Here is a 23,054-nt window from a genome sequence, read left to right as displayed (position 1 = left end):
TGCCATGTTTGTTTTAACAACCTATTAAAGGTAACTAAAGAGCTCTGAAAAAGACAATTAGGGGTCTAAGTAGCTTCTTCATATCTACCCACTTCATGTAAAACATGTATTGATGCAATACTGAAAGTCTGTACAGTATCTTCAAAGCTATAATTAAAAAAAAACACACTTTACATACAGGATCCCTGTCCCTGGTCCGTCTCATCTGTCTCACATATTACAGAAGGTATATATTGTAAACATAGACGATACATACAGCAGGTTGAAAGAGGGTGGATGGATTTATATATGATACTTAATGATCCCTAGGGCAGTATAGACAAGAAGCAAATTTGAGATACTTCAAATCGTAAAAGATGGAGAAAACACGATAAACAAAGTGTTGACAGGAAGGAAGACAACTCATAAACATGTAAAAGGTAAAGGTAGAAGTTGGTGTGGACTCAATAGCAAGCACGCTGCTGTATACCCCATTTGCCCTGCATCCAATCCACCCAGTACCACAGCAAACTCTCTTTTCCTACCTCTGGCCTGACGGGGTCCTCAATCCCAACCACACAGATTGCTGTCAGGTCGCTGAGGATGTTGTTCTCATCATCCCAGTGGGGCTCAGGATCACCAGGGAAGTCACGATATCCCACGCAGATGGTCCTCAGGCCATCACACGCCATGGGCTCGATCACCTTCTTCACCATCTCGTCCTTGTCCCGTGGACGGAAGACCCTCGACTCGCCCACCTCGTTCAGGATATGGCTGCATCTGTAGTTAAGAATGGAGGGGTAGGATGAAGGATATTTTAGGTTGTGTATTATATGTGACCTTCAGGTGGAAACTCAGCCCACTCTCACTGCATAATGAAAAGAATGCATTATATATGTAATACCCTAAAGTACATTACGCACTAAAAATGGATGAGCAATACATCTGGTGGAAATTCAGCACTTGATTATACCATAATATTGTGCAACAAGGTTATGTGCTGCTATTAGCATCACAGTAATTTCATTCTAATTACAAAACCAGACGCACTTTTTCAGGACAATCTCGGAGGCTCCCTTGCTGTACATGCGGAAGCTCCCATCCGATAATTTGACGACAGTGCTCATGGACTTCCTGACGGAGTTGAAGGTGTACACTTTGTAAAGCTTTTCCTCCGGGATCTGGTTTCTTATTGGCTGGTAATCCCGCTTCAGGTCCAAGACCAATCCCAGCAGGCCGCATTCCGTCTTGTTGCCCACCTGCTTCGGCAGACCGCCTTCCTTATCTGGGGGCTGGAGGGAAGCAGAGGAAGAGAGTTTTTTGGATGTTAGGTTCTATTTTCAGCACACAATTTGCAGCAACACAGTCATATATGTGCTTATTGTCTACAAGGGGATTTTTTTCACAACTTCTCATTCGGATTTTGATCATTTTAAGATGGTTTTTGATTGTTTACTTACATTTAGACAATTCTGGTATTGAGATTCTCAAGTCTTTAGCTGAACATATTTCATGAACAAACACTCTATAATGTATTTAATCTATGCAGTTTGCTCTGTGATCTATTCGATCAATGAGATTCTCTTTTCTTCAGCGCTGTGTGACTAGTGTACGGCTTGAAATAGCCGCCAGCGATAATTAACCAGCTAGCAGGTGAAAGGGTTGCTCTGTGTGGGAGGGTAGGAGATGAGATAGATGGAATCAAATTTGGATGTTCTTATTTCAGGCGTTCGGTTCAGCCCATTGCAATCTGTAATTGTACATTTGGAAGCGTATTTTCCTCCGCTTCAGTGAACATCTCAGTAGCTATGTTTCTGCACGACTATGTGGTTCGTGTGGGATTAATTGAATTTACCGTAATAGAATATAAAGAAAAGTAACATATCTTAATCATAGCTGTCCGAGAATGTCATTTTGTTTGCTGATGATATATCAATGCGTTTACTCCGAGTAGTAGGGAAATGTTACACAGCACGTGATGTCAGAGGAGCAGTTTCTCTGCCTCTCAAAGCTGGAGTGTGTTTATTATGAGCCCGCAGTGGAGCCTTTTACTGTAGATTATCCGTGTGTGCGCATGCATGTGTGTGAAATCTGCGCACGTCTCTGTCCAGGTGCTACAGTGTATGTGTGCAATTGCCTGTGTGAGTAAGTGTGTGGTCAGCTTGTGGAAGACTCAGGTTGCCATGGTAACACAGCACTCTGAAGCAGAGACTTGTGGGAAAGGGAGAGGGTGCTCTCTCTCTCCGCCACTTGGGGATTCTTACTCTTTGGCTGTGATTCTCTGACAGGATTTTCACTCATCTCACTTCACACATGTCCTGCAGTCTTTCTGAGTTTCCCTTTTCATCTTTCCCCCGGTCCTTATTTATTAGTATTCCCCGAGCTTCACTGCATTTACTCACACTCTCTGAATTGTGGAATCACACAGAAATACAAGCAGTTAAGCACATAGTGTGACTATCCATATTTCAGTGAAAATGCTCTTCTGACAGAAGAAAATCACTGTAACGTCAGTATCCTCCACACAAACACAAACGCACACTCACACTGACCAGTGTAGAGACACCACTGCTCATCAGTCCAGACACATGTGAGAATGTGCAATCCTCACTGTAATTATTCATAACACGCCTCTTCACATCATCACACTCTCTCACACTGATATTCATGTTAGGTTGATTAAAGATATCTGAATAAAAAAGATGTTCGACTTCACTCTTCAGAAAAATCAAGACATTTTTTTTAATCTTCTGATCTCAATTTAGTGATTAAATGTCTGCTTAGAAAGCGTTAAACAATAATGAATAAAGTCAAAACATCCCATCGCAGAGTCTAAGGAAGCTTCTTAAAATTCCTTTATTTATCGAGCGTCTGTCTCAATCCCAAATATCCATTCATTCATTCAACCTTAAACCTCGAGGAATCATTGAGGGCATGCCCTCATTTTCAATGATGTCGAGAGTACAACAAAATCGATATGCACAAACAGAATGAATGAAAAGACTGGCAACAACACAATCAAAAAGTTACACACAAAAGCACAGTAGTCTGTTATTATTGCTTTAAAAAGACTCACAGGTACAAATGTGTGAAGTTTTAATGTATGTTGCAAAGTGTTCCATGTGAATGCAGTAGAGAAGCTATAAGCAGTTTTTCCAATTACAGGGTTTGCCTGTGGGACTTCAAGCATCAGACAGTTACTGCAACGTGTTGAATATTGACTGTGAGACCGGTTTAGTAAGGAGGTGAGATATGGTGGCACGTCACTGGCTTTATAAATATATAAAATAATGATAAAAAACAATGCCTGTCACGTCTAACTGTTGGAAGTGCACAACCAACCTTTTCATACTGAATGCAGTGATGAGTGGAGTAACTGTCACCAGTGATGAATCTGAGGGTGGAGTGGTAAATGGAATCTAGGGTAGTAAGAGTGGAAGCAGAGGCGTGCCTATAGATAACGTCACCATAATCTAGAGCAGATAAAAAGACGGCCTCAGTGACCCGTTTTCTGCTGGGCATTGGGAAGTTAGCTTTGTTTCTGAAGAGGAAGAGGAAGTGTATTAATATGAAATTTGAGTTTTTGATCCCTTGTACTCAGACACTCTTTCAATGATGTGTCCCGTCACAGTTGTGATATGTAAACCATTGTCTGGTATGTCCCTGGCTCTAGAGAAAAACATACATTTAGTTTACTCTCATATAAGCAAAGAAAACCAATAAACGCTCACATTTAGGGAGCTAAGACCAGAGTCACTTGGCACTTCGGCTTGAAAAAAAGGTTAATCGAGTAACAAAAAAGTGCCCAATTTACTCTCAGTCGTTTGCCAGATTGTTAAATGGACTATGTGTTTCAGCTCTAAATGAAATAAGCACAATTTGGGCAACAACAGCGAGATAAGTATTGTGGAGAAAAGCCCTGCAAGCTTTTCCAATATGTTACTTTTAGTTCATTCACATCCCTATTAGCCAGTGCTGAGCATAAGACTAGTCTCCCCGGGGTCTTGCTATATAGTACCAACAGTACACTTGACACCTACACACACAGCTAAAGAACAGCTTGTCAGGTACACTCTCTTTCTCCGTTACACTGGCGCGCACACACACACACGCACACACAGCATGTCACAAGCAGAGTGAACATAATGCTTCTGACTTTCTGCTAAGCAGACACCTTCAGTCTTTGCTATTTGCCCCAGAATAGACTGACTGCAGGGCTGCTGTTCTGTGACTGAACAAGCCTCCAACCAAGATTAGATTTCAAAGGAAAGCTTGACATTTCCACATTTTAAATACTTTCTTGTCGCTTTCCTCACTCAGCGTCTGCGGATATGTGTTGAGAAATGTTCTGTAACAGCAGTGTAGTTCATCACATTAATGGCTTGGTGGAATCGGTATGCTCCCATTCTCCCTCTAACGACTGCTCTTGTCCACCTGCTAACGAGGTTTTGATAGAGAATGCTAATAAAATGTTTTAATGAGTCCTTATTGCCCTGAATGAAGTGAGAAAATTATATTGAACTTTTTTCTATTTACATAATATTCCTATTTATTTCTCCATGGTACGCTACTCTACTCTATAAAAGCAACAACACACTGAATCTGTACAAATGTAAAGCCCTTTAAGTTTAGAACATTTTAAATTGATCGGCAATTACCAGTTGTATAAGTTCTATAAAAGCTAGTTAATCCCCCTTAGATGTACCGTACGGCCCCTTACATTGTTGCTTAAACAGCTCAATTCGGAAACCACATTTTCTTAAGAAACAATGAGTATTGATTAATTAAGGCTCAGACTTGTTTCACGTGTCCTTTTAGCTGCAGCTGCTGGGTTCCAGCTGAGAGGGTCAGAGACAAAGTCAGCTAAAATCTCATTAATCATTAAAACCCAATCAGACCACTGGCCCATGTTCACCTAGTAATTGGACATATCTGGTTAATGTTCAGCTGTGTGTCTCAGACACAGACAGGCGTATAAATACTTTATACAGAGTTTGTGGTAAATAACAGAATTAATGCCTTTTCCTAATGACCAGTGATTACATCAGGAAGACACTGGCTGTCATTGGCTAATGAGGGGATGGAAGAAATGGCTTCATCTGTGCTGTCTGCTAAGTGTTTGGGGGAATAGGCTCCCAGCAACAGAAAAACACCACACTAAATGACCGTACGGTGGAGGATGCATTAAAGGTTTAACCTAATTTATACAGAAAAAGAGTATTTTTTGACAGCATGATTTGTCTTCCCTACTATCAAAGAGGTGAATCAGTTATTTCATCAAAGCAGTGATGAAACAACTGTAGTCAAAAGTAGTGATTCAGTTGTTTCATAATCTACAGAAGAGGAACATTTTTTAAGCCTAAATGATCCTATACGATCTTTGGGCCAAACCCTACTTGAACAGATTTTTCATCATGAACACGTGGCTCATTTGGGTAATTGCAGGACTCTGGCCACTTTGTACAGAAACACAGAGACCCACGGCTGCTGCGAAAACAAAGCAAGGCAGAAGAAAGAGCAAAGAATAAACAGAAGGCAGACAGCAGAACCACTGCCCTTTATTCTCAGAGATTCCGTGGAGGTTTAGCTTGACGTGGGTTTCTACGCACAAGGACATTTGCTGGCACGGGATGCCAAACGTTGGCATGGCTGTGCTTTTGTTGGCATGTCCTGGCCTGGACGTGGCTAAGGACCAGCTGCCCTCTCCCTGGTCCTTGGGTGCTCCCGCAGGCAAGGACATATGCCAGAGGGAGAGCTGGCAACTTTACTTCCTATTCCACCTGGGGCTCTCCTTAATCCATCCCTCATGTTCCTTCCCTTTCTCTTCTGTTTTCTTCCTTTTCTCTTCACACACAACCCCGCCCTTCTACTAGTCGAGTTGTCCCTGACTGTATCATGTCTTTCCCTCTCCGGTTTTCCCACTGCTTCCTCACTCTGGAAGACTTTCCCTTTCTTCCCTACTATCTGTTTCCTCAGCTTCTTACAACGCGCTCCATTTCCCCGCTGCCTCCGCCTTCCTTCTCGCTGCCTCCTCGCATGTAGGAGTGGATGATATCCTAGCTCTCCACATGACTGTACCAGCCAACTGGGCTAAGGCCTGGAGGCACGCTGGAGGGCAGTAATACAGTCTTCCAGTCCATGATGAGGACACTTGTCACGCGAGTGTTGTTTCCCTTCTTCTCTTGTTGTATAATTTTCCCATCCTTTTATCTTTCCTTTGCTTCCATTTTCTTCTTCACTGCATATTTGATATCATTTGGTTTCAGCTTCAGTAACCATTATGTCCTCATAATCTCATAATGCCCTTTATTTGCCCTTTAACTGCAGACATTTAATTCCCCAACAAGTATTTTCCCTGTATATTAAAACCAATTCACAATAAAATAATTTTTTCCCTCTGCACTAATGAGTAGGTTTCCTTGAATGAGAGTGACCAAAAGTACCCATGGTGCTAATGACAAAGCTAAAGCAATCTGTATCTACATAGATTTCAATTGTGTTGCTGCTCTTACCTCCTGTGTCATACATTAAGTTTATCATTTCTATGTTCTGGTTCTGAGCATTTGCAGAACCTGTCATCACAGACATGCAAAGCTCAACATAAGGAATCCTGCTTTAACATGGGTGTTGTCGGCTAAGTGTAATTAGCTTAATTAGCTAATTAGAGTTGGGAGAATGGAGATTGTAACAATGGAGTATCTAGTCATTGTTTAGTCTATTCAATTACCGTACAATCTTAAATATCAATTGAATATAAGTTGCTGCCTGTTTTGGGGGGGTATCCCTAAGGGAAACAAATTAGTTCAACACTATTTCAATTTATTTTAATTTAAAACATTAAAAATCACACACAAATTACAGCCTACCATCTGTTTTCGCCACGTTGAGTTTGCAATCCTGCTTGCTACCAGTGCTGTAGCTCGCGGTAGCTGGCTGCCTTTGGTAACACTGATTGTTGTGAGGGTAGCAGCTGCAATGACGATCATTACGGTGCATGTCTGTGACGAAGCGTTAGCAACAATCAAGAAAGTTTTCCTCGCTGACACAAAACAGCAATCCGGCATGTTGTAAGTAGGAGACATTGTAGCAGCTTGGACTCGGAAACAGTTTAATGCAGAGATGCGACGTCACCACTTAATAACCTTTAACTTTAGCAAATTATAGCGCCATCGTCTGGGTAAAATACCGCAACACAATTACATACCTCTCTGCATTTTATACTGGTATATTGGTTGCATCGCTAAATAGGACGCAGCCCACTTTTTAGATGAAAAAAAAAGTATTAAAAGTGCTTCTTATACGTCGAATTTTACAGTATATGTTGATTTGAAGGTGAGCCTGCCCAGCAGTGAATTGCAGCTCAGGCAGTTAAAAGCTCATCTCAAAGCTGTAACCATTGCTCACATATTTTCCGACCAGCCTCATCCACGTGGTCTTCTTCCTTCTATTACCATCTTGTGTATCTAATCAACACTGGTCTAGAAAAAACTAGAAACAGTCACTGAAAGCATGAAATCCATCATGTCGTGTGTTGGGGAAAGGCAGAGAACCCATTAAGCCTTGCGCCTCTGAAACATCAAAGCATTGTCATTCTAATGTGATGAGGACTTCTCTTTCACTGCCATCTCAGCAACACTGTCAAGTCCGTAAGCAGCTGCCGAACACACAAAGAGAGAACAGGGGAAGAAAAGGACATGATTCTGCTGAAGACGACTCTGCTTCTTCCACTGTGTCTCTTTCTCAGTGTCCACAATTATTCCATGGGGACTCTGGGTGCTCCCAGCTAAAGACATCCATGCTGTGCAAATCAGCATGCAACGTCCAGATGACAAAAGCAATATGAGCAAAAGCCAATTATATCAGGACTTCACTGCTGCGTTTAGACCAAAACATAAGCTGTTCATTTTAATTACAAACACTAAGTAGCTCATTCTAGACAAATTGAGATTTTTCCTATTTGACATGAACTGAACTTGTGTTTCTATTATGTACGTGTACACATCAGACACCGTCTTTTTTAAACCACATATTAAGCAAGTCTAAATGTCTCTCCATTTCCCCAAGCACCTCTCCCTTACAATTGCAGCCATCTGTGTGTGTATAGTTGTGTGTTTGTGTATTATCTCCCTCTCTCGTCCCTGAGCGGAATAATGACCTGAGCAGGTGGTTGAAGCAACATGAGACTGAGCTCCCAGGACACTCACACAGCCATGCTAAACACGAGCCACTGTGCTGTGAGAACAGACACCTGTGATCTGAGCACCACCGACAGTGTGAGCAGTGTGCTTAATATGACAGATGTGTGTATTAGTTAGATTTGTGTCCACTATGTGCACATCTGCACTCCGCTCGTTTTAACCCACAAGTGAATCTTTTACAATGTTAAAATGTCACATGCATGATAAAGAAAAAGAAGAATTTGAATTGAAGGATTATAAATCCGGCTTGTCCTATGGGGCGGCTGTTGCTACGAGGCTTTTGAAACAGGCGATGATGTTTCTTGGAAATGACGTCAGTACATTGGCGTCACAGACTGCCGTCCAGAAATTGCTACGTGGCATGCTTGACTCGTCTGCAGGATACATCCAAGGCACACTGGTGCGTTAAGAATCCACATGTGCGCCTATTTGTATTCATGTATGCATGCATCCTTTCCAGAATATATGAATAAGATTACGTGTGCACTTGGATAAGGTATGTATGAGCATGCGTATGTACAGTATGAGAGTGAATATCCTGTAAGTGTGCATTGGATTCATTGTGTAAATGTGTGTGAATCTCTCCCTCAAGGATTGAGGCTTCTCCACTTTACAGTCTCAATGTGCTGACAGAAGAAGCAGAGCTTCTGGCTGACCACTGGCTGCATTGTAAAGACAGAGAGGCAGGAGCGGGACTGACACGGGTATCAAAGCCTGCCTCTTTGCCTTTGTGCCTTTGTGCGGTGGCCATCAAAGACTTCCATAGCCGTCCTGGCATCCCACAGGATTGGCCTCTTATATAAGAACACACCAGCCAGCATACTGCAGGGCTGGAGTGGCGCTGAGGGAGTGGGGGCGGCTGGGGGAGGGAGAGAGGGATGCACTAAATATTCCTCAGAAATTTCCCTTCTGTATCCTGGTTTCTGAGTTCACTTGTCTGTAACTATGTCTGTCCTTCTTTCACTTTGTTCTTTTCACTCATTCTAATATGAGCTCCAAGTAAAGAAATGCATGTTCTATTCATGTGCTATATTTTGTGTTCGTAAGTGTGTACTGTTAATTAATGTATGCATGCATGTATGAACTGATGTGTATATATATATAGATAAATGTGATGAAGTCACTAAGTAGGGCAGCTAAGTAGTTAGAATCTACTGCACACTACCTGTAGTTAAATACTGTTGATAACAGGTAACAAGCAGTTTATCTAAGCTGATATCATTTGAAGTTTGACTTCCGCTGTACTTTGGTGCATGAGGTAACCTCTTTTATGAATGAAGAGATTTAAAACAGACTAAATGTGCCATTTAATCCACCAAGTCTAAGCTGCACACTGCTGGTGCTTAAGTCCGTTAAGCTAAGCAGCTATGGAGGTACAATAGTCTGATGTAATGCTGCAACACATTCCTGCAGCTTTTTCGAGAGGGATAACATCTTGTTAATGTAGCACGTCTTGGTGAAGAAGTGTGGTAGGAAAAGGGTAACTACGGCAACCTCACAGCTCTATCAACAATGCAAAATACTTCAACGTTGGAGTGCCTGGTGCTTGCTTGTTATCCAAAGTTTGTCTTTGCGGCAGCAAACAAAGGCAAACTGTAATTCCCATTTTAGTGTTATTGTTATTATCATGTCCTATAGTTATTATAAGGATTTTAGCAAATACTGCAACATTCAGGGAGATTTACGTATCATTTGCATGAGTTTGTATTTCTAAAGGCACTTGAACTTTTGCCCCTCTGAGTTAACCCTGTAGGTTTCTGTTCAGCATGCAGCATCGTTAGTTTTTGACTGTAGACTGTACTATGGGAACTATTTTGTTATCTGCAGTCAACCCCTATCTGGATTAAAGTAAATCACTAAACTGCTTCGACTTGGACTTGTTTCAGACTGGTCCTGACTACAAGCCAGGCTGTGGGTGAAATGAAGAGTCCGCTTTTGGTATTTTGGAAATCGGAGGGAAGCTGAAATTCTAAGATACACCGACTGACTGATTTTTTAAATCATGTTTTTAGATAGAAACTGCAGCATGTTGGGTGTGAGTTCAGATTTAAACTGGCTGTAAAAATAAAACTTTTAAAACAGAAATATTCTCCGTGTCCATCCGTAGATATTAGATAAGAATTATAACACCATGTACATTGTGGAGGAATAGATTGAATTTGTTCCAGCTTTAAATATTTAGATGGAAGAAAAATCTCTGCGCTAACTGAAATAAAGCCGTGGAGACACACACTCCTGCTCCTCGTTCTTGCACACACTCCTGTATGCCCAAGTGTACACTGTGCTTCAAAGAAACCAGAGATAAACTCGAGTAGACTCAAATATGTAGCTCTCCATCTTCGAAGCCCAGTGACCAACACTTTGTTTTCACCAAGACTGTGATCGTGCCTCGAGGGGTAGGAAGTGAAATCTGTGGGATCCTTCGATCGCAGATGTCCTGCCTGCTCAGCTCATTTCCCATGCAAGCTCCATAAGGGCATTTGTCAGCTGGTCAGCCATCAATGAATGAAAAGACTCTACAGGGGTTTGTACGGATAGTGACACACAGACAGGCACAAATGGTGGGTGTGTGCAGGTGTATATACAGAGGAATGCCAAGAAAATTATTGCTCAGGCGGGTTGCTCCAAGAGCCTGAGGACATCCTGATTTTGGCAATCTTTGCTTTTAGGCTATTTATGCCAAAAGCTTTATAATGGAAATAACGTTTCAGACCTGTGGCACGCAGGAATACAATGTGAACAGGTTTTAGATTCTGTGATAAGTCTGTCTATATATCTATTGTTTCTATCTATATATCTATTTCTAATTGCATACGGGTTTAATTGGCTTAGAGAAAATCTCTCTTTGCTGCATCCACTATAAACAAGAGATCATCTCAAGCACTTAGACTGATTGGATTCAATTACAGTCTGCTATGGTGGGAACATCAGATAACACAAAATCACACAACTGCTCTAAAGGTGACAAGTTGAGTGAATGCTCCATGAATCCTAAGAAGCAGCCAAGGACACAAACGGCCTGCTTCACCAAAAAGAAAGCACTGCAGACCTGTCTCACTGTCTCAGGGCTGCTCGTGTCATATGCTTTCATCGCTCGCAGAGAAACACTCACAGCTGAAATCTACGCGGCCAACCTGAGAAGTCTTAACTCAATAGGCTTTAATATAATAGATTATCTGAAATATTATGAGAAAGGTTCATAGAGAGTGCCACATTTCATATACGACATAAAAAAGGAAGGGCGTATAAATAGTTATGCAATTTCCATATAAAAGACTTAATTAACATTTAGTAAGAGATAAATAAATAATGCTTGGTGTGGGTGTTTGTCTTCAGATGCAGCACCATAACATCCCTTATTTTAAATTCATTTCCAATCCCCTAGAGGAAATGCCATGTAGAAGTATCTTCCACAATAACTTACCAGTATCTTGGTGGTATAGGCGCTGTTGATGGAGATGGAATTGACCAGTAAGTCCAGTGATTTGGGTGGAAGAGCTCCAGGATCTGGGATTTCTTTGTAGTGCACATCTCCAACATAACACTGCACAGCCGTCATGCGGTTGGTGGTTAGCGTGCCTGTCTTGTCAGAGCAGATGGCTGTAGCGTTGCCCATCGTTTCGCATGCATCCAAGTGACGCACCAGGTTGTTGTCCTTCATCATTTTCTGTTGGTAGGTAACAGCACAATGATCATGATTTGTTCCAATGCTTATTGGAAAATGCTTTAAAGACATCTGAACTTGTGTGGATGTCGGAATTTTCATCATCATCAGTCACTTGCAATGCTTAAACTTCACTGGATATCAGGGCTACGAATACAAAAACCCATCCAAAAACATTAACGACAAAAGAGGGACAATATCCCAATCGGAAGAAATACAAAAATAACAGAAATCAAGGTGTTTCTCGAAACCTGTTCAAGGTTGAGAAATGACATTCAAAGCATAAATGGACGCAGTCACATGTGTACCATGTGTAAACTGACAGCCCCTACAGCAAAAGATACAGCAGCGCCTCAATGTATGCGTTCATTCTTCCTCACCTTGACAGAGTAGGCCAGGGAGATGGTGACAGCCAGAGGCAGCCCCTCCGGCACGGCCACCACCAACACAGTCACACCGATGATGAAGAACTTGACAAAGTACTGGACGTAGATAGGAGTGCACTCTGGCATCCAAGGGCGCTTCTGCATCACAAAGTTATCGATGGCGAAGAACAGCACCAGGATGATGACTGTGATGGCTGACATGAGCAAACCTGGAGGGAGATACGAAAGGTTATCAGACTTATAATGACGTGTTTGTGGAAATTCTGTTTTGTGTACCTAAACACAGTAGACCATGTGCATTGCGTAAAAGCAGTGCAGTACAGAGTACTATACAGATTTCGTGTTTAAGTACATCTTTGATTTTGGAAACCTAATGAGGCACACCTGGTGTCAGGTAGATACAGACCAGGTGTGTCTTATGAGAGACTGTGTAGAGAGCAGATAGAGAGCAGAATACAGTCATGTAAATACAGGCTTGTGCCCTATGCCCTCAAGTGTTATAAGATTTTCTGTCAGACCTGCAGGAAAGGCCATATGATATCAAATTGCTGCTTTAATGCTAATCCATCCTCGGTGCTTCATTGTTCTGACACCATGTCCTCATTCAATCACTCAGGCCAACTTTAACTGATGAAACAGCACAGCCAGAAAAAAAGACTTCTTTGACAGATTCTCAAAAATGAGAAACCCTGAGCCTTTTACTAATTAAAAAACAGGAGAGCAAACAGCCCCTGAAAGAAAAATAAATCTTGGCAGTTTGGTAATTTTAAGTCCCTTAACAGCTATCAAAGTATATTTTTAGTTTTTTGTGATTCTGGTTTTAAGAAATCCTCCATCATTCCTGGTCCAGAAACCCTTTCTTTTTCGTATGAAGTATTTTAGGTATGTAATACTCATGGCTATCTATTGTTAAACAGTAATCCTGCTATGTTTCTGCTGGGAGGACACCCACAGTGTGGGCATAATGGAATGTGGGCATTTGTTACTAAAAATACTTGCTGGCACAGACCCACTGCAGAGTTTAAGACGTAAACTCTTGGTGCCATAAATTACTTTAACTGACATTACAATCAACTCGGATTGTGGAAATGCATTGCAAGTGAACAAGCAGCCTTTTTTAGTCTCACTTGTTCCCATTATGACGACTCATCAAAGCCTAGAGGACAGGTCATTTGGGAAAATAAAGTGAACGTCTACAATTCCACAGTTCAGACTGCTTTTATTGCTTTAAGCAGTCTTATCAGTGCAACACCTTGCTTTGACTGACAGGATGATGGTTAAGTACCTTGTTATCCCTGATTTAACTGCCTGACTGAGTGATGGACCTGTCTGTGTACAATTCACTGTACCTGCTTTGCCAATCTGGACAGCCAGTTTGGTCAGCTTCCCTTGCAGGACAGACTTCTCTTTCTTCGGAGCGGACACCCTCTTCCTCTCTTTCTCATCGGACTCTCCGCCTTCAGCACTTTTTAGAGGTTGCATTTCCATGGCAGCTGCTCCGTCCTGCTTCTTTACTGTAAACACCACAAAGAAACAGACAGCAGCAGCATTAGGAATGTAGATGAGACCAAGGGAGTGAACAGGGAGCCAGGCTTCAACACTCACTAGCTCCAGTACAGACGTACAGTTTGGATTTAAAAACCAAAAGAGATCATACGACATCCCATGACAGGATGGAAAATAATTGGTATGTATAAAGCTGTCACATAACATAAAAGGAATTGTTTATTTGTCCCTGCTTGGTCTTCATGGCTAAATCAAAGCGGGTGTGAATCTTGTTTCTCTATATTACAGCTAAAAATTCATGATACTGTACAATACTGTCTTGTTTGCTTTAGAAACACCGTCTTTTTTTTTCAATCACAAACATATTTACAGTTAGTCATGAATAATTCAGAGGTCCTAAAGTCCAGGTCATGTGAATGATGAAAAAAGGCCTTGTACATACAGAGGCACATTTCCTCAACACAAATAAAACTCACTGTGTTCCCCAAAAGGAAAAACAAAGAACCAGAAACCAAAAAAGAACCAGAAAATATTTAAAAGGTGTAAAGTAAGAAAGTCAAAAGTGGCTTAGTAACTGAAAATCTGTTATTAGTTGGTCGGCAGCTCGAAATGACCTTGAAGAGGTCAGGGATTTAAATGATCAAAACAAGCCAGATATATATTTAAGCCTAAACAAGCTGAGTGATGTGCAATAAACACCAGGATGTACATATGTGTTAATAGCAGCAATGCTGTACAATCAACTTTATATCATACTGAAAGACAAATTAGAGATCCAGGGTAAATAAGGTTTCTATTAAAGAAGTGATAAGATCGCAAAAAACAATACAAATGTAATTCACATTTTTGGAAGATCATCTTTTAGAATCATAATTAAGAGATGCAAGTAATCATTGGAAATCCCAAATCAGGAGAACCTTGAAAATAAACAGGATTCTACATTTTACTGAAACAACATCTTAGGGAGGAAAACACACAACACAAGTACTGTAGGCTGCAGACTGTTACATGCATTGGACATGTGTGTCTTTGTTTTGCGCACAAAATAAAACTGGTAAAATAAGTCCAAAATTTCAAACCCAAATGATTGTGAATCATCATCAGCTTAAAGAACAAAGTGATGTTACATTTGTGTAATCTATGTTATAGTCTGAGATCTAGCAATTTTCTATCAACAGTAGAAATTGTTTTACTGAGAAGCAAAAACAATCATTCACGTTTTCAAACTGTAAGGGCTGTAAATCTAATCCTCAATTACCTCCATCCCTCTCCCTGTCTCTCACACACATACAGTGCAGTGCCTCGCGTACAGCATTGCCAAGAATCAATTCAGATTAGTTTCCCAATCACAATGAGGCATGCGTTTGATACCCACTAAAAACCTTTTAATGTGTGACATTTTTCTGGCTGTCTGGCTGTGCATTTTGTTTTTCCTCCCAATCGCACAAGACAGACAGTTTCTGTATCCAACTGTACACAGCAGAGGAGCAAGGTAATAAAATCTTATGTAAACAAACACCAAGGTTTATCTTCTGAAAGCTCTACTTTGTCCTGTATTCACATGGAACTATAAACAGTCTTTATAGACACTTTCCCCCCTGACTTTTCTGTGTCTGTCATTTCATCTCACCATGCTTTTGTATGAAGAGAGGCTATGTATTTCTTCATGACATGAATGCTCAGACTTGGTAGACTTGTGGATAGACTCCTAGACTTGTTGTTCTAGTAAATACCGATAAGTATGGCTGAGGATGCCAACAATTTAGAAGTTTGATTTCTTAAATGAGTAAAACCTTTTGGTCTTTTCACCTGACAAGCAAAGCAATTAGCAAAGCAAATGAAGATGCAATTATCAATCACTGAATTATTATAATATTTAGATTTCAGTTGCTTTGCTGTGTGTCAGAAACAGTAAGATATTTAAAAGAATCACTTTAGTTTAGAAAAAAACATTAGTTACATAGTTACAAACCTAAAGGGCAGCATCAACTATGTCACAGTAACCTTTTAATACCACAAAATGCATGTTATACTGTATAAGGGAAATGTCATGAAACAGTTAAAGGCAAAACCAGGGTGTGGTATATAGTTTGTGGAGAGGACCAAGAGTTTGGGGTGTTTCATGTGGAAAAGTGTAGTCTGAGGGAGGCAGATACAACAGCTGAGGGACAGGTTTTTGTATCTCAAAGAGAACAAGACAAGTCAACACCACAACAAGAACAACGACACAACAACATACCAGGGACAACATGTCGGTGGGAGACAAGAGTGAAGAGGAGGGATTTTCCACCCTAATATGAGTGCAGGTGAAACCTGGGTCAAATGCTTGGATTTCCTGAGATTGTCTTGGTTTATGTCGGACAAAGTCCCTTGGAATCTGAATTTGCACTGCACAGTGACGTACAGTGAAGGTTTGAAATATATGATGTAGGAAGAATTAAATAAAGCAATAGAGGATTCTCCACCTGCGTTTGACCCAGAGCTTACACCACACACCATAGAAGGGAAAAGATGAGAAGAAGCAGAAGAAGAACAGAGGGAGGGGAGGAGGAGGAAGAAGAGAGAAGGCAGAGGAGGAGAGGTTGAGAGGTATGGTTTGGTTACCTTTAATCTGGTTGCTCTCCATATTGCCATCTTGCATTTTACCTATGATGGAGACATACAAGACAATAACAACAAAAATAACCAAGGCAGACAGGTAAACAGGTAATTACCACAGAGACAACACGCACAGTGAGAACCAAAAATCACAAACAGGGAGACAGGAAAATGACTTTTAATACAACGTCTCTGTGACAGTCACATAGAAAAGGCTTGTGATATGTAAGTGATGTAATGTAACAACAAGCTACAGCCACTGGCAAGGGGGAATGAAACCAAGTTTAATGGAGAGTTAAGCCTAACCACAAACTTATACTTCAGTGTGCAGATTTCTCGTATTAAGTGGGAGGAAAAATAGATGTTATTTAATTTTATAAGCAAATAACGGGGTAATTAAAATGCCTAATGGTCCTTTCTGAGACATATATAAAACGTGAAATAACTTTTAAAAAAGCACACTTTCTGCTGAATTTTCTGTCTGTAAAAGATGTTCTGAATGACCTGCTCACGCTACGAACACATGTAAATCCACACACATTATCAACACAGGTTATTTTGTTAGGTTTGAAGTGAGACATAGCAGATACAGCATTACATTGAAAACTGACGAGTGAGGGAGAGTTCACCACAACCACACACAGACACGTACAGTAACACACAAAGGGACAGCATGCATAGGAAGAAAATTCAGAAAGCACATGCAAGTTCACACACTTAGAGGGAAGCAGACTGGAGATGTGTGAATACAGAGAGAGAGAGGGAGAGAGAGAGAGAGAGAGAGCCTGAAGGAAAAGCCTCCCACATGGTAAAGTTACATAAGATCAACCGGAGGAAAATCGAAATCTAAGTTCAGGGACAGTGGATTCATCATGCCGTGCATTCTGCTTACACAAGGAGTGGACTTAGGTTAAATGTGTGTAACTACAAACAGCATTGTTTTAAATTGCAGAACCAACTTGCTGGTAGAGCTGCTACAGCCAATGTGTTCTCAGAATCGCACATGTAGAATGTATCACTTACAAAAGTCGTCTGCTTTCAATCTAAGTATGTACACAATGTTAACAAAACCAGTCAAAAGAACTAAGCTAGCATTTATCATATACTGCTTTGTTGATCCCTTTATCTACCCTGGCTGTAATTATGGAGACATGCGCTGTTAAAATGGCACAACTTGATCTTTCAGCTTTCTGTACTCAAATGTCACAGAGGAAAAAATTACTCAGGTGGAGCTGGAAGACCAGAATCTCTGAGAGTCTTCTGCGTGTTTGTGCCGAATAAATGACTCGTTTCACCTCCGCTTCCACATTAGCCAGCTCCCTGGAGTCACAATAAAGCTGAAGATGACAAATTGCTCTGTTCCAGCCCAGGACAGCACAAGGTCATCATTACAGTGCAAATGGCACGCCCCTCCTGCCTTGAGTACAAACATTCTGTGGCTGCTCTCCAAGGAGACAAAAGATAAGAGAGAACGCGGCGCAGCCATGAAGGAGGTTAATGTTTTGCATCTCGTCCAGCGAACACAAAACTGGAGGATTTGCACTAAGTGATCTCAGAGGACGGCCAACTGAAGGAGATGGTCCTACAGAAATACTTTGTCACTGTGCTTCAGCTGGGTCTTATTATTGTCATAAATCTGTATTAATGTTACAATCACCTCAAGGTCATAGAAATAAGAGTCCTACAGAGTGTTTAAAGATCATTTTTACAATTCACAGAAAATATGTTCATTTACTTTCTTGTCCAGAGTTAGATGACAGGATAGACACCACTCTCATGTAAGTGCTCACGCTACCACCAGCAGCCAATTAGCTTAGCTAAGCCCAAGCCACAAACAGGAAACAGCTAGCCTGGCTCTGTTAAAAGCTACCAACCATCTACAGAACCTCTAATGTCCTGCTAATGACAAAGGACATTCAATCTTGTTTGTTGTAGTTTACTCTGTACAACAACCAAAATATAAAGATGACCCACACTTCCCTGAAATGTTCAATGTTTCAAGACTACACAAATTCTCTCCATGCTATCCTTCACACAATCTTTCCTATGAATGAATATAAAAATCAAAAGAATAACTTATGTGCTTAGAGCTCTGTAGAACCTACATTTAAAGCATATAAAGACAAAGGATAGCAAACACAGAAGAAAAAGATGAGACTACTTTCTCCAACTAAACAGGACATGCTTTGACAGGATGGATACAAAGGGGTCTGACACAACTGAAAGAACAGGTAGAGCAGAGCAGGAGGTGAGTACCCATGACGGGGCAGTTGGAGAAAAGGGAAGTTAGAAGAGGTCAAAAGTCACGACAGAAAGAGGTCAGAGATCAGAGGTTTTGTCAACCTACCATTAATTAGGCTGGCACTGCCAGGGGCATTAATGCCTGCAGCCCCATCCGTGGCTATAGTTGCGATGGGGTGGATAGGGGGATGGGAGCAGTCTAGCCAGTAACAGAATGAAGGCCGAACATGAATTAACAAAACACGCACGCGCGCCCACGCACAAACACACACACGCACGTGCACACACAGGACAATGAACAGAAATAACATGGTTATAGCACATTAAAGAGATTCAGCATAGATCTGTTTATGCATACTGAAGTCTAGTGTTGAGATCAGGGTGGGCGAAAATGTGTAATGTATCTTGTATTATGTAATCATCATGTATTACACTAGATTGATTTACTTAACGTCAATATGTCAATAAAATAAACAAGTGTAACATTGGACAGACATGAAACATGAAATCTGATTTAAAATATATGGGAATATAACAAATGTGAAACAAGAGCTACAATAAAGACCTAATGTAGGTTGATTTTATACATTTTGTTACAATATACTAAATATATTGGATGTCAACATTTTACTATTTAATGTTATATTGTGCTTTGTGTCATGTACTGCATTCATTGTCATCTTAGTTTGTGTATTTGTTACAATGTGAAGTTTGTTTAAACCATGTTATTCATGTAATATTTTTTAGCATAACGAAAAAAAAACAAGAAAAAAAACCCTCTAAAAGGTATTGCATAGCGGGTCTGAAATTAAACTCTCCTGCAAAGAAAACAGAACGTAACACAGCCCATGTATTAGTCAGGGGAAAACACATGTGCCAACCAGCTAAGTGATGGGGTTGTGAACTTATATGAGAAGGTTTCTGACATGTTTGTAGTTTTGCTTATGGTTTTCTACTCACAAGGATTTTACAACAGTCACATCAATTATGAAACCTTGGGGAAGGAAATTCAATTAAAGGACTGGCTTCTGTCCGTATCTGGGTTTTGTCGTCAGTCCATTATAAATTCCTTCTTATAATTAATAACCTTCTTTGTAACCTCAATAAAAAGGAATTGTTTTCTTGTGTGACACAGGCACCCTAGTGAGTTTAGTGCAAATTACTGATGACTGTGTATTATTCTGTAAGATCTTAACCAATGAAACATTGAAAATATCAATATATAATAATAATAGTAATAATAATATCAATTTTGATCAAATCTGCATCTTTTGATTCGTGATCATAGAAGGATGTATTATTATTAAAGGCTAGTCATTGAATGATAGAATTCAAATAGTTCACCGAACGCCTCCCTGGGCCCAGATTATAGCTGTGTCCCAATCCAGGGGCCGCAGCCTTCGAAGGCCGTATTTGAAGGCTGATTGCGTCACACCGGCGCATCCCATTTCGAAGGCTCCTTCATAAGCTACCGACAAATGCACCCTCCTTTTCCTGGGCCACGAAGGATCCATCAGGTGCATCCTTTGCAGCCCAACGTATGCCGTGATTCATTGTGCTCCAATTCAAACAAGACGGCGGACTCTTACGCGGCCGAGAAATACACTTTTAAACGTCAAAGTTTTTGGTTTCAACTCAATCGAATAGCTAGCTTTTCAAAAAACGGGCCCTTGAAACAAATTATGTTATGTTAGTCTATGAAGGGCGCATCCTCTTGGACTGCCTCCTTCTAAGGCTACAAGCCCTGGATTGGGACACAGCTGATGTGTGAGACTGTATAGTTTGTCTTTGGTTGATCAGAAACTGCAAATAATTTCTCCTTTGCAATTTAAATCAAACCTGAGGAAATAATTCATATGGTCACTGAGCTACAACTAAATTCAGAGCATACTGCTGACACACTACAACTACAAGACAAAACAAGAAAACACGCTTTGTTTGTGTTCAAATCAGAGGAAGAATTATAATCCACAATGGGATGACAGGCTTTTCTGTTGTCTTGTATAAAGTGACAGCTCTGACACAGCACTGAATCAAAATGCTTATAAACAGGTAGCATGCTAGTCATGCAAGCAGCTGTCTGAAGAGGCACTTGTAACACTGGGAATAAATCACTGATGTTAGAATATGTTTATGTACACACATAAAATGTTATACTATCTTCTTTACTCTGTTGGTACATGTGCTGGACACCTGCGAGGCTGTCGCTCTCATGTCATTGTTCTGTCAAACAGAAATAACATGAGTCTGACAGGCTTTTTTTTATTCATGGCATTCAATAAGTCTATGAAACAGGACTGATGTTGAATGCCAACTAGTTAGTTTGATGAGTGCAGTGCCTGTTATAAGGGAGAGGATTATGCACTGTGAAATGTGTCATCTGTCAACACTTAAAAAGATGCAGTATCGTGATGATGAGGCTTCTCTTTTTAAGTGAGGATTTACACTGGCGCAAGGGGAAGGGGGGGTTGCTTGGATACAGATAATGGGTGAGGAGTAACGTTGGTGGTTTATAGGGGATCATTAAGGGTTAAAGGTCAAAAGGATCAAGTACCACTCCCAGGGGTCAGAGAAAGGTGATACTCTACCTGTATTCTGGTGTCCGTCTTCCACTGCCCCTCCTTGGAGTAGATTTGGAAGGATAAGAGAGTAAGAATAAAATGCACCCGAACCCACAGAACCTGGACACTGCAGCTCACAAGTGTACCACCACTACTTATTTAATACAGTATTAAAGATGATCACAGAAGCTTACTATCAGGTACTGTACTACAAATACCTAGTTAAACAGTTGGACATTTGTGAGTGTATTTCAATAACCCTCCGGATAACAAGAACATTTAAAAACACTGATATTATGCAACAAGCGTACACAGTTAGACTTTCAGGACATAAAGTAATGAAAGGACAAAAGCTTTTTCAAGGGTACGTTGCCGAGCAACACTGAGAAAAAAAAAAAATTACCTCTGCACTGCTGAAGCAACGGCAGAAAAAATCTTATGGAGCGTGTTTCTAAAAGATTATTTAACGACATAATGATCATACCTTTCTTTTCTTTCTTCTCTTCTTCCTCTGTGCCGGCCCCCAGCAGGGTGAAGATGATTCCAGTCTGAGAGTTAACACCAACAGCAGTAACCACCATGCGCCCTGACCCCTCCATCACATGGGTCCCTGGAGAAAGTGCAGCAGAGAGTTATTATAATGACTTGTTACTGGGTTATCTATGTAAGGTATCTAGCCCTCATAACACTAAACTAGCCATTTTTATTGTAGTTTATGATGCATTCACCTGCTTAGAGTGTGTTCCAATTTCATAGCACAGTATATACTAAAACAACTCACTCCGATTGCAGTGACAACTACATTTAGAAGAAGTGTCTTGCTTCACTGACTTAAAATCAGAGAACTGAATGTGTCAAAAGGGCTTCTATTGCTCCATTTGACCTTAGTACCACAAACATCACAAAAGTCAAAAGTCTGCAACTTGTTCTTATTCATCGTGTTATTCTGTTCAATTCAATACTTTGGAGTTGTTTGATAAAACATGCAGACTGCACCACACTTTTGTGCATATGTAGATATTAACTATACACACAGAGAACATTATTAACCTTTGAGAGAGCAAGTCGATGTGAGTGAGTGTGAGGCTAATTAAAAAAGGCAGCAAAAAGGCACACAGCTAATTATCCACAGGAAAAAAAACACTGAGATGTGAGACGAGATTAACCCACTTTTCTGTTATCACTGGTATTCTTCATTTCTAAGAAGCATAAAGCTGCAAATTCTAGTGTCTCTGCTGCAGAAAACACGAAAGAAATAAAGAATGGAAGCAGATGAAAAGAGAGTGTCTTCCAGACTGTCGCTAGTTTCTTCTGCATTGATATACACATTATAATTAACAGCCTTTTTCCTTCTGTCTGAGATGAAGCTATCACTGTGACTTATTATTCATTTGATTTTTTTTTACAAACAGATTCTTGAAAAAGATGTAGGCGGACAAAACTTTGACTTGATAAGGTAAGTAATGTCGGCCAAACCTTAATATAAACTTGAAAGTGTTAATGTTGGCAGTGGACATTATATGGTGAAAACTATGACTGTTATGCATATATTTAGTGTTTCCATTTCTGTTGATCATTTGAAGGCAGTGGATGGAAGTAAAAGGTTACTTAGTATGGTAGGTGTAAAAAACCAACCCACTTTATTTTCTAAAGTGGAGTTCTGGTGCAGAAAGACAAATTTGCATCAGAAAAAAGCGAGCATTCACAGTTTAAGCTGTAAAGAAACACTAATCTTAAAGCTGCTGTGAGGAACTTTTGGTTTTTGTTGATTTTGGCGTACCTCTTATCTCTTTGCTGATTTTGTCCTGTACAGGCTAAGTGGTGATTTTTAACAAAAAATCTCATCCTGCTTTCTTTAACAGTCATATGTATCACTTATTATACATTTTTCCCTCGGAAATGTAAACGAAGGCAGTGTGCA

General features: G+C 40.5%; 1 protein-coding gene across 8 annotated transcripts in view; it reads right to left on the bottom strand.

Moving 5' to 3' along the window:
* atp2b2 (ATPase plasma membrane Ca2+ transporting 2) overlaps positions 1–23,054 on the bottom strand; it is an 87,300-nt gene that overhangs the window by 17,164 nt on the left and 47,082 nt on the right. For 3 of the 8 annotated variants that reach the window (XM_069678716.1, XM_069678709.1, XM_069678712.1), the window contains exons 6-14: positions 21,618–21,743; positions 21,161–21,193; positions 18,679–18,771; positions 16,338–16,379; positions 13,577–13,741; positions 12,222–12,436; positions 11,602–11,844; positions 1,030–1,271; positions 525–759 (exon numbers count right to left, since the gene is read on the bottom strand). In XM_069678716.1, the coding sequence (XP_069534817.1) occupies positions 525–759; positions 1,030–1,271; positions 11,602–11,844; positions 12,222–12,436; positions 13,577–13,741; positions 16,338–16,379; positions 18,679–18,771; positions 21,161–21,193; positions 21,618–21,743 (1,394 nt within the window). The remainder of the gene's footprint in view (positions 1–524; positions 760–1,029; positions 1,272–11,601; positions 11,845–12,221; positions 12,437–13,576; positions 13,742–16,337; positions 16,380–18,678; positions 18,772–21,160; positions 21,194–21,617; positions 21,744–23,054) is intronic. The other 5 variants (XM_069678714.1, XM_069678715.1, XM_069678710.1 and 2 more) reach the window with 4 other exon arrangements.

Source organism: Semicossyphus pulcher, unplaced genomic scaffold, assembly GCF_022749685.1.
Source record: "Semicossyphus pulcher isolate SPU_LCO1_2020_fin unplaced genomic scaffold, fSemPul1.0.p SCAF_3, whole genome shotgun sequence".
Lineage (NCBI taxonomy): Eukaryota > Metazoa > Chordata > Actinopteri > Labriformes > Labridae > Semicossyphus > Semicossyphus pulcher.
This window is presented reverse-complemented; position numbering and strand designations above follow the sequence as displayed.